Source organism: Capricornis sumatraensis, chromosome 13 (genome assembly GCF_032405125.1).
Source record: "Capricornis sumatraensis isolate serow.1 chromosome 13, serow.2, whole genome shotgun sequence".
Lineage (NCBI taxonomy): Eukaryota > Metazoa > Chordata > Mammalia > Artiodactyla > Bovidae > Capricornis > Capricornis sumatraensis.
In genome coordinates, this window is record NC_091081.1 from 83279695 (window position 1) to 83291985 (window position 12291).

The window sequence follows — 12291 nt, forward strand, 5'->3', positions numbered from 1 at the left end:
GACCACTGGCTTCCTGCTCCCAGACCCTGTGTCACTACAGGGAAAACCAGAGATTAATGTCTGGCATTTCCTTGCCTTTTTTTTTTTTTTTTTGCTGGCCTCGTATCTTTATCCACAGCTTTGTGGGTTTGTTAGAATAGGAAGTGAAGTACTTCCTATATAAGCTTTGGCCACGATGCTCTATCAAACTTTTGTGTCCCCCCAGCGCCTGCAGATCAGGGTGCGTATTCCTTGTGCCAAATCAGATTCTTCTCTCATCGTGTCAGAAGCAGAGAGTTATTGACAACAGGGGTTACATTATGCTCTTGACATTTCTGCTGCAAATGTGCATTTTGGAAACCCTGCCTTCCTTTCCCCCTGCCACCCCTCCCCTCTGCCCGCCATCCTCCCGCTTTGCTATTTTAGGAGACCGTTCCAGATTTTCGAGGGTCGGTGGTCTGGAGGGATGAGCTGAGAAACTCTCTGATAATGATAAGAGGCAGTGGTGAGCCAAATGTTCCCTGAGTGTTTCGTTACAGCCCTTGGATGTAGGCCAGAAGCAGAGAAATTTTTTTTTTTTCGCTGTTCAGGTTGGAAAGACACTGCATTCCCCTCGTCCCCCAGATTTGGTATTGGCTGCTCACTCTAGATTTAGAAAAACAGTCCTCTAGCCAGTGACCATGTTATATGAATTTACTTGTATACCACCAACTTTTTTTTTTTTTTTAAGGAAACCAAATTATAGATTCACACGTACTTGTTAATTTTACTGCTGGTTCCATTGTACCTCTCATCTGCTTTATATACTGATGATTGTAGGCCAGTCATCAAATGTTTCTTGGCCACTTGAGCATTATTACCATAACCCCAGGACTTGTGGGAGTGAGGGAACCAGGATCTCTAAAGAATATGGACAGAATGAAGGTTCATGGAGCTGTTTTGTGTTGGAGGGGAAGGGACTCAATTTTCTGAGATTTGTTTTTTTTTCCTTTAAGGTGTTGGGCATTCCATTTTATAATTAAACTGTACTTCGTTTTATCTGTTTTTAAAAATTTTACCTGTTTTTGGCTCTGCTGGGTCCTGGTTGCTTTGTGCGGGTTTTTCTCCAGTTGCAGTGAGCTGGGGCTGCTCTTCTTGTGGTGCAAGGGCTTCTCATCGCGGGGCCTTCTCTTGTGGCTGAGCACGGGCTCTAGAGGCAGGGACTTCAGTAGTTGCAGCTCACGGGCGTAGTTGCAGCTCCTCAGCACGTGGAGTCTTCCCGGACTAGGGATCGAACTCACATCTCCTGCCTTGGCAGGTGAATTCTTATCCACAGCATTATCAGGGAAGTCCTAGACTTCAGTTTAGATGTTAGCTGTTTTAAGAATTAGAAAGAACCCCACATTGTATTTGCAGAGTGTTACAGTTTTGCAGATATTCAGTGATGTATATGAAAGCTTGCTGCTGCTGCTGCTGCTGCTAAGTCGCTTCAGTCGTGTCCGACTCTCTGCGACCCCATAGACAGCAGCCCACCAGGCTCCCCCGTCCCTGGGATTCTCCAGGCAAGAACACCGGAGAGGAGTCCTAAGACACCAGTGTCAAATAGCTGAGAGGAGTCGTCCAGTTATAGCCATCTGGCTTTTTCTTTTGCTTTCTCTCTTTTGCACGGACGTTGGCACCACGTTCGGTAGAAATGGCTCTGTTTCTGTTCGTGAACCTTTCTGATCTCCAGGCAGTTGTGATGGCCAGTTAGATCGGCTTCTTCCTTGCTGCCCCCGATTTGGTCCCGTTTTGACTGGGTTGGGCTCTCAGTGTGGCATTTCCCAGAGACAGTATTGGGAAGGTAGGGACACCTTGCCGTCTCTGGGTCGGTTGATGGTCTGCTCGTTGTGTGCTTCCTTCTAATTGGTGATCTTCTAATTGGTTGCGTGCCAGCAGTTTTCAGGATATTATGAAATGTAAACCAAATGAGATTAAAATGGAACCTCCGGGCCTCGGAACAGATGCAGACTGACTGCTGTTGTCCAGGGTGGTTTCGGCAGAGGCCATGGGATCATGGTAAAGGGCAGATGGTCTCAAGCTTTCTTGAACTGAGGGACCCCAGCCTGTGTCCTCAGTTCATCTGATGAGATGAATCGTCCACCCCCAGGGCCTGTCTCAGCCGCAGAATTCAGTTTGAGACCCAGGTTTGAGATCCCCTGGAGAAGGGAAAGGCCACCTTCTCTAGTATTCCTGCTTGGAGAATCCCATGGACAGAGGTCCCTGACGGGCTGCAGTCCATGGGGCTACAGTCCATGGGGTTGCAAAGAGCTGGACGTGACTGAGCAACTAACAGTGAGCTCAGAAAAGTGTCTTTTTTTGATCAGTATGGTGTGGGGTGGCCTGGATCTTCACAGAAGTCTCCACCAACAGCTTCTCCCCAGGGGCCACGCTCAGGTGCATTCACTCACTCTGGAAATCGGCACTCGGGGTCTGCCATTTCAGGGGCATCTATTGAGACAAGACTGAAGCTCCTAAAGTCTCCTGGAATGCTTTGCTAGCTTCACTGTTGTACTTAAAAGTAAATATCTTCTGAAAAGTTTAAAAAAAAAACTTAAAAAAAATTGCAGGTAAATGAGGCAGTTGATCTAAGTGTGAGCATTTACCCTTGGGGCTGGGATGGGCCTGGGCTAGTGCCTGGCGTTGTCATTTCATGGCTGTGTGACATTGAACAGGGGGTTTCATGTCTCTGAGCCGTGGAGTCTGGCTCTAAAGTGGAGGAATTCGAGAGAGTTGAGTAACCGTGTACAGTGCATGGGCGGCCTGCTGTCCAGACGTCAGGACCTGGGCTCCCCTGGCTGGTTTCCTTCCCAGCCTGCCAGCATATGTTGATTCTGTCCACGTATATGTCACTCTGTCATTCTGGGATGGAGGACACTCCTGTCCTGAGTCACGGGGCAGTGGGGGATACCAGGCACGTAAGATCTAGCAGTGGGTGGTGGGAAATGCCAGGAGGGTTAGTGTCAGAGCTGAGGATAACAGCAGGGGCCAGCCCATGTGGTCCGGAGGGCATTGCGTGCAGACCCGTGTGTTTAATTGCCAGGTTTGCTTTGAAGTGAACATGGGAGTTTTCAAGAGTGGGAGGGGGACATTGGCTACTGATGTTTCATACTCTGGAGAAAGAGGTAGCATGGCAAGGATTTTGCTTGCGTGTGCTACTTTTCGAAGCCAGGGTTCTTGTCCAGGTGGTTTGTGTCCAGAAGAGCGCTGCTAACTGAGGTTAGGCTGTCTCCTCGCAGGATTGGAACTGATTGTAAGACCCCAAAGTGGGCGAGGCCTCTGAGTGCTGTTTTCCAAAGACCACACACTTCCTGGGGCTCTCCTGCTCCGTCTTCTGGCATCCTGTTTCTCACAGATGAGATGGGGGACAGCTTAGAACCATGGTGTCTCATAGAAGTCTTGGCCTGATGGGAGAGTCAAGAGTTTCGTGAAGATGCCCACTGGGCTTTTATACTATCTGCATGCTAGTCGATGCTTGTAAAGCAAATATATTTCAAACATTTGTGTGTGTATCTGTCTGAATAAAGACTACATTTCCACCCAACTTGGAGATGTTTTCTTCCATGGTTTGTTCCCTGCTAAAAGTTTAAAATTTTAATATTACAGCTCATTTTTCTCTTTGGTCTGACACGTTAGACTCATTTTTTCCTGTTAGTTCCCCCCGCCCCGCCTTTATTTATGTAAGCCCAAAAAGCTTAGTGTAGAATATAGACTTTTCTGGGAATCTCAGCTGAATGGTTTCAGTTGCTTGGCTCTTAAATAAATCTTACTGTTCTGTTTCCTCATTTTGGCTGTATGTGTTCACCTCATGTAGAGAATTTTCTAGTGGAAAACTTTTGGACAAAATATTATTATTCCTCTAACATTTCATTAAATTTTATTTAGTCTATGTGCTTTTATTGTTTCTGAAGCCATTCTCTCGTTCTCAAATACGATCACAGTGCTTTAAAACTTCAGCATAAGTTTAAAGAATGATTTCGGCCTCGGCCATTCTGGTAGTTTGCCTTTCAATCTTGGCAAGGAGGCTAGAATTATCTAGTGCCAAACGCGTAGTTCTCTCAAGTGCTAACGGATATTTATTTGACTTTCACATTTAGGGAAATAATCTTTAAAACGTGTTTATTAAGGATGATAATTTAACTAAGGGGCACAGCAGTTGACAGTATAGGTTTTGGAATATGCTTCGTGAGTTTTCAGATCGATGATTTCAACTGAACAATCATTCCTGAGCTCCTAACGATACAAGGCGTTGGGCGTGTGTGTCTGTTTTAAAGCAGACGTGTCTGTTGGAATCGGACCCTCTCAAGTGCTGACTGAGGACTCTTCACCCAAGAGCGGCAGTTTAGGTTTGTGAGTCGCTGCCTTGTGTTGGTGGTTCAGTCAAACCCTTGAAGACACCCAGCACTCGAGTACTTTCACAGCACCCTCCCCTCCTTACTCCCATAACCACTTATCATTTTGATTAATCTTGACAGAACGCAAATATGAAATACAAGTAGAGAAGAGAAAGACGATGGACTCGGGCAGCGTCTTTCTAGGAACTCTGATTGCCAGATCGTCAGGACAGCACCCCCCACTTCCCTCTCTCCTCTCTTTTCTGCTCCGCTCACACATGCTGTTTACATCTGCCTTATTTAACTATCACCTCTGTAAAAATGGCAGTGGGTTTCTGTTTTAAGAAAAGCGTAGTGTTTTCAGTCACCACGTGCATTTCTTTAGAGCTGATTGCCACCAATTCACTCATTCTAAAATACCTTCACACAGCTCTCATGTTGTGGAACACTTTAATGATGCCAGTGCTTTAAACTTGGTGTCTGCTATTCTGGAAAAACTTAGGGGCCCTGAGTAAGAGATTCACAATTTGCCTTAATTAACTGTATTTAATAGAAAAGTCTACTAATACTCTGCACGTAACAACACTAGCTGAAAATTTTAAGGAAAGATCCATAGTCTGGATCTTTGAGCAGCCTGTTTTTGCTTCAAGTTCAGAATCAAAACTGGTTCCTTTAATTTGTGTGACCAGGTGTTCCCATCTCCTGGATCTCATCTGCTGCTCTCTCTGTCCACCTTGCTCCAGCCACAGGGCCCTTCCTTCCTTTCCATCCGTGTGCTAAGTTTATTCCTGCCATAGGACCTCGGAATGACTGGTCAGTCTGCTGGAATATCCTTCCCACCACATCTTCCCCTGGGTTGCTCATTTTGTCATTCAGGTCAGCCTGAGTTTGAGATCAGTTACTCTTCTGGATTCCAATCACATTTCTGTTACTTTGTTACTGTTTTGTGCTAGAAGGTGGAATTCTCCTGTGTATTTGCTTACCTGTTTATTTTCTGTCCTGGCCTGGAATATACACTCCAAGAGGGCAGGGCGTTTTTGGAATAATCATTGCTTGATCATTTCTGTACTCCTCACTAAGTATTTCAGACTTACTTGTGAAGCGAATGAAGAAAGGTTATGAAGGTCAAAAGCAACAGGCCTGAATAGATGACTTGCTGGTGCCTGGTGTTACTTGGGTCATTTTCTTGGGCCATGGAACTCTGGACTTGGGGGGTAAAAGGTGCTGCTTACTGGTAGGAGGGCTGAGTTTAGCGGTAACTGCATCCGAGTCCAGTGTCATCCCAAGGCCGGTGCTTGCCAAAGCGCTCCAGCCTGTTTTTCAGGTCCTTGCAGTTCAGTGGCTGTCAGAACTCCCAGCGGAGCATTCACAGCCCTGCCCGAGTGCTGATGTGTGCCCAGGTCCTTGGTTTCCTGGCAGGTGGCGTTGATCGGTGCCCAGATCTGGGTGGCAGGTGGCGTTGATCGGTCCCCAGATCTGGGTTCAGGAGCACACCTGGCTCCTTGTCTGCCAGTAACCTTCCTATTGGGGTTCCTCATTGCAGGACGGGGCTCTTGGGGAGACTGCCCGTGGGCAAGGAAGGGTGTGTTGCCTGGGGTTTGTGCCAAGTTAGCACTCTGACACCCAGTGGAAGGGGAGCCCGTAAGTGGACTGGTCCTATGGGGGCTGTATTCTCCCGTCAAGCTGGTGCTGCCCACGGTAAGCTCCTGACACATACTTGTGGTTTCCAGGCTTAGCAACCTCAAGGTCTCACACCCGGTTCCTCCACAATTCCAGGGTAGGAATTCTGATTTATCTTCTGTCCTTTCAACAATACCGTTGCATTAATGTACCTTTTGCATTTTGTGAGGAACTTTTAATTTACTCTCGTTTCCTATCTACCCTTATTGAGGAAATTTTTACAAAATTGACACAGCATTCTCCCTGAGAAGAGTGGAGAATTGAGAAGCCTTATTATGAGAAAACTGACAAACGTTATAGTTGACCCTTGAACAGTGCGGGTATTAGGAGTGCGACACCCCACCCCGCCCTCCCCACCCCTATTGAAAGTTCCCATCCAGCTTAACGGTTCACCCCCTGTATCCACAGTCTGCATCTGTGCATTCAGCAACTATACCTTGTATCGTTTGGTATATGGCAGCACAGTACTTAATGAAAAAAATTCCTGTATAAGTGGACCCGTGCAGTTCAAATCCATGTTGTTCGAGGGTCAGCTGTATTTTTGTCTCGAGTATGCAGATCGGTTCATGGACAGTTACTCAGTGTCTACTTTGCCAGAGGTTTGAACAGACAGCGAGTTTCATTGCATATAAAATACTTCATGTAGTGAATCAACCAAAAGTTAATTTTGTCTGATTTTGGATCTGTCGCCTGATGGCACAGCTTCATCGTGTCACTTTGGGTTTGAACTATTAAAGGTAAAACCAGAACCAGAACTATCTCACGTGCTATAACTAGTTTTTAAATAAGATAAACAAAATTAAAAACAAACATTTGGCTTTGCAGCATTCCACGGTGATTGGAAAGGTCACTGCCTTAAAACTCAACATAATTCTTGAGCAATTACTTAAATATCTGAGTTGGTATTCTTAAATTAATGGTAGAATTTTAAGTATTTTAATGCTTAGGGAGTCTTGAGGCTGCTTCAGGGCGGATTGAACTAGATCGAGGTGGTATTTAGTGGTTTCTGCCCTGGCTTCTATTCAACTTAACATAGTTTGACTTTAGTATTTTTGGCTAATGAAAGTGTATCTTCTAGGTTATGGTAGTCTTAAGCTTGAATGTGGCTTGAATATGAAACTAGAGAGAAGTTTAATTATTGGCAGATCAGTGACAGTGACAAATTGCTTTTCTTCCTTTCTAGTTATACATGGGAAGCAGTGGATACCAAAAATAACATGCTTTATAAAATCAACATCTGTGGAAATATGGGTATTGCCCAGTGTGGACCATCAAGTGCTGTTTGTATGCATGACTTGAAGACAGGCAGCTTTCATTCTGTGGGTAAGTAAAACTGCCGTTAGCTTGCTACACGTGCGGGATCCTGATTTTGCAAAAATGACTCTATGTATGTAAGCTGTCTCTTTAATTATATAAGCTTATGATCCATAATATATATTTTACTTTTTACAGGCATTCAAAGTGGTAGCAATGTAAATGTCTGCTCTGAGACAGGGTTAGGCTCCTCCCGTCCAGCGGATGCGGTGCAGTCAGTCGTTAGGAAGATTGATGTGCCTCTGTGTTTATTGCTACAGAAGGATGTTTCCTATATGGCTCTACCTTCTCCTGTTTTTTCTTAAACCCTGTCTTTCCTTTTCTCCCTCTTTCACCCCCATTTCCTCTGGTGCCCAACTCCCTTCCCACTTGTATCTTTCTGCTTTCTGCTGTGGTGGTTTGAGTCTCAGGCAGTCTGTATTCACATGGGGTCGTAGATGGTCCCTGGCTTTGGGCTCCCCCTAAAAATTAAATGGTCCTAAGGGCTTCCTCCCAGAGGAAAAAGCACAGACCTCTTTCCTAGGGCTTATTTTATTTGCCCAGTGGCCCTGGTTGTTGTTATTTTTTTGGTTGGGATCCCTGTCCTTTGGGAGGATAATGGGTCCACGTGGTTGATGGCCCCGCCACATTACATGGAGCGTGAAAGGGGCAGATGTGTAAAGAGACATGGGGCGGATGTGAGAGCAGGAGGTATCCTCGGCGGTGGTGGCGTGGGTGTCCGTGGTGACCTGCGACCTGGGCCTTTTCGGGGATGAGGTCTGATGGTGCGGGTCGGGGTGAAGTGGACATGGCACGTGACTGGTGACTGTGTGGCGCCAGGAAGAGGAGACTCGGCTTTGGAGTTGGGAGGGGCGGGTTCCTTTGGTAGCGCCATCTGTCATCTTGAACGCAAATTCCTAAGCACACTTGAAAGAGCTTTTTAGAAAGTAATGTTTAGAAAAAGAAGAGCGAGGTCTGGGAGGTCTGCTGGTCGAGCTCCAGAGTCTGCCTGGCTTCCTTCTCCCCCGACATGGAGACAGTATAGACTGGGAACAGTGGTCAGAGGGATTTGGGGCCCAGGACAGAGATCTGAGAAAGCACCAGCTCGCTCTGAACTCCGGGGCCAAATTTTACTATTTTGTGAAATACTTTAAAAAATGTGTGGGGCTTTCCTGGTGGTCCTGTGGTTAAGAGTCCTCACTCCCAATGCAGGGGGCCTGGGTTCAATCCCCTGGCCAGGGAGCTAGAGCCTGCATGCCTCGGCAGAGAGGCAAGTTTGCATGCTACAATTAAGACCCAGGGCAGCCAAATTTAAAAAAGTGCAAATGAGATCATCAGTTTCTTAGTTTGAACAACTCAGGGAGAGAGGCCCCAAGTGGGCCTGTTGGCTGGTGTTACTTAGGTTTTTAGGAAGAAGAAAGTAGTTTTCCTCTTGATTTTATTATAATACGGGCTATAGTATTTTTGGCTAGTGAAAGTGTGCTTCTAGTTTGCGGCAGCACAGTAGAGTGTAACATAGATGGGTACCAGACACACGCAAGTCACTAGGAGGCGGATTTATGAACTTGGCACAAAATTTGAGAATGACCAAGTTAGATAGGCTTCGAAAGCTCAGGCAGGAGAGTTGGTATTTTCTGGGGCAGATAGTGGATCCGTTATAAATTCTTTGTGACGGTAATTGGGGGAGGTGATCTGATAAAATGTTTTTTAGAAAGCTGGGCCTGGTGGACTATGAGAGGTTGGTTGAAAGGGAGAGTTAAAAAAGATGAGTTGTTACCGGTTGACACTGATATAAAACAGCTGTTTCTAATCTCATTTTACTCCCAGACACACATGACATACTTTTCCTGGGGCCTCAGCGCCCCCGCCCCCCTGCCCCGGGGGAGAGAATGGCATGCTAGATGGAGTGTGCTTTCAGCACTGGCGGTTATTGCCCTGCCCTTCAACTCACAAAAGCACACGTGTGTGAGCGAGTGAGAGCGACGCGAACGTTAGCACAGGTCGTCTTGAATCAGATCTCATTTTGCTCATGTGTGTTATACAGTTGAAATAACTAAATTTGTTCTTATAAATTTAGTTTTATAGCTAATCACTAAACTTGGTGTGCACTTACATGCCAGGTGTTCTAAGTAAAAAGTACCTCATTTAATTCATTCATCAACTTCTGAAGTAGATGGTCTCATTTCCCTCGTTTTAGAAGGGAGAAAGCAGAAGCACTACATGGATAAGCAGGTCGCCAGAGGTTGCGTGGTTGTGGATTTGAATGCTGACGGGCCAACTGCAGAGCCTGTGGACTTATTTGGCTTCTTACTCTGCGATCACAGCGTCCCATCAGACAGTTATAGCGCTAATATGGGAACTCTGGTGGGTAACCTGAACTCCTGGCTTTTAGAGGACAGCTGGAAACTAACATCAGTTTGCTAGAAAGGGGAGACAAACATGAATTTTGGAAAATGGCCGCAAAAACTGGAGCTCCCAATAGATCAGAGACAAGAAGAGCTAGTTTAACAGATCCAAACACATAGGAGAACTGAATGTATAACCTGAAATTTGGATATAATTAAGCTATGTATCTCCTAGGAAACAATATTAGACATCTCCTTTGTATTGTGTTACAGAGATTATGGATTAATTAAAAGTAAAAAGACAATAGAACATTGGCGGGGGGAACCTAGTAAAATAGAAATATAATCTGAAGGAGGTAGGAATTTCTCTTAATAAATGATAAGAAAAACAACGCAGGAGCAAAATGGCAAAGTCTCTAAGAACAGGCAATTCACAAAAGAAGAAATCCAGATGGTCAATTCAGCTTCATTAGTAAGCCAGGCATAAATGCAAATCAAAGCAATAATGAAATCTAGTTTTCCTTCAGTCACATTGGCAGAAATTTAAATGGTTGAATCACGGAATGCTGGCAGGGAGCCTAGAAACGGGCACATTCGTATATGACTATAGGAAGATGGTTGTCTCTAACCCTTATGGGAAGATAATTGTTGATGTGAGTTTTATAGTGCCCATAGGGCAGTTTTTGTACTTACAAATATTAAAACCTCAACTTTGGTCTAAATAATATTACATTATTTTTGATTTAAAAAAATCCTGTATTAGTTCTTCCTTAGGCCAGTGATATTGTTACATATATAAATCCAGCAGAGTTTAGCAATCGTTTTTATGGGGTCAGTGAACAACCATTTTGTTCCATTTACAACCTAGTTGAATCATTTTCATCACACTTTACAATGATTTATGCATTTTATACATTTGATTTCTGTTTAAAGTACATCAGATAATCTGATCTGACGATAAAAGTGTAAGGATTAACAATAATTCTTATAAATTTAATAGTTTAAATGTAGAAATATGATAAGCCTGAAATTATCTTAGCTGTTCTCATATTGTCACAGTTCTGAATCAGTTGCTTAGTTTATAACCTCTGAATTAGTTGTAACATTGAACATCACAAGTATATAAAAGTACTGAATATGTTCACATTCCTCCTAACAGCTTTAATATTAATACCATGATTTTCATTTAATTAATCTTTCTGGAGGTTGAAAATTATGTATCCACTTCATGAAGGCTATTATAGCCCCTTTCATCAAGGTAGCAGACCCACTGTTAAGTGAGGTTACTCACCACCAAAGCCTGGTTCTGACTGGCTTCTTATAGGTGACCTGGGGGTAGGACAGAATGTGAAATTCAGTTGCAGTTGCTGGTCATGTGACTTCGTTTGCTCTAAGCAGACTGACTCCTAACTTAAGGTTGCACTTAATGATTCCTGTGTGCATTCACAGAAATCTACAACAGCAATCCAGCTGATCACTAGATTGACTTTCATGTCTCTTAACATGTGAAAATACCATTTCTTCTTGTGCCTTGTATCTTTCATTTTCAAAAATGATATAATTCTGTTAGATACATAAGATAATACCTGGTGATACCTGGTTGCCTTCTAGGTATAACTCATATTTTTATCTCAGAGTCTCTCCTGATAGTCTAGAATTATCTGTTGCATTTAAAAACTTAGATTCCTGTAACGTCTTTTGTACATAGACTTTTGTACAAAAAAAAATTCCTCGTAGCATTGAAAATTGTAGCGAATATGCCGAAACAGCCTAACCATGGGATAGTTCAGTACATTGTAGTATATTCTGATTTACTTGGCTAAATCATAACATATATATATATAAATTTTTTTTTAAAAAACAGCTAACACTTAATACTCATTTATTGATTTGTAACAAATATTTGAATGAATCAGTCACCAAAACAGACAAAAACCCCTTTTCTCACGGAGCTTACATTCTAGTGGAGCAGGAGGCACACAAGAAAGACAGTGGCTAAGTGGGATATTAAGACTGTGATGGATGCTGTAGAAAAGACGGGGGAAAGGCGGGAGTGCCGGGGGGCCTTGGGAGTGTGTGTTCAGGAATATTCAGCAGGGTGGGTGTTGCTGAGAAAGTGACATTTGAGCAAAGACTTGAAACAAAGCAGCGAATCACATGGCTCCGGGGTTGGGGGGCGGCCAGTGCCGGGAGGTGGGGTGGGGGGGGATGGGGGCTGTCAAGGCTAGAGGCAGGGAGGGTCTGAGGGGGCAGGAGCCAGAGTAGAAATCTCTTTTGGAGTGTTCATAGAAAGAGGAGCGGAAAGGTGGGGCAGGAGGCAGAGGCGAGAGCTGCGCAGGGGGTTCTCTTTTTGGTGAAGGAACACGCGAAACAGTACACGTCGAAAGACAAGATACAACAGAAGGGGGCGTGTTCCGCCAGGGGGCGGCCTGGCTGGAGCACGTCGGAGAGGGCTAGCGGCCCGGCTGGCAGGCCCTGAGCAAGGTGCTGAGAAGGCCCGGCGGCCGCGTGCTGGGCCCCATGGCCGCCGGCAGAGGCATGGCCGCCGGCAGAGGCACGGCCGCCGGCGGAGGCACGGTCGCCAGGCCGGGCAGCCTCAGCGAGGTCGGGTTGCGAGCTCGGCCGGGCTCGGCCGCGGGCGC

At 45.1% G+C, this 12291-nt stretch overlaps 1 protein-coding gene across 1 annotated transcript in view; it reads left to right on the forward strand.

The window, feature by feature from the left end:
• IGF2R (insulin like growth factor 2 receptor) overlaps positions 1 to 12291 on the forward strand; it is a 102565-nt gene that overhangs the window by 11689 nt on the left and 78585 nt on the right. The window contains 1 exon segment of the mRNA XM_068984901.1: positions 7195 to 7334. Within this exon segment, the coding sequence (XP_068841002.1) occupies positions 7195 to 7334 (140 nt within the window).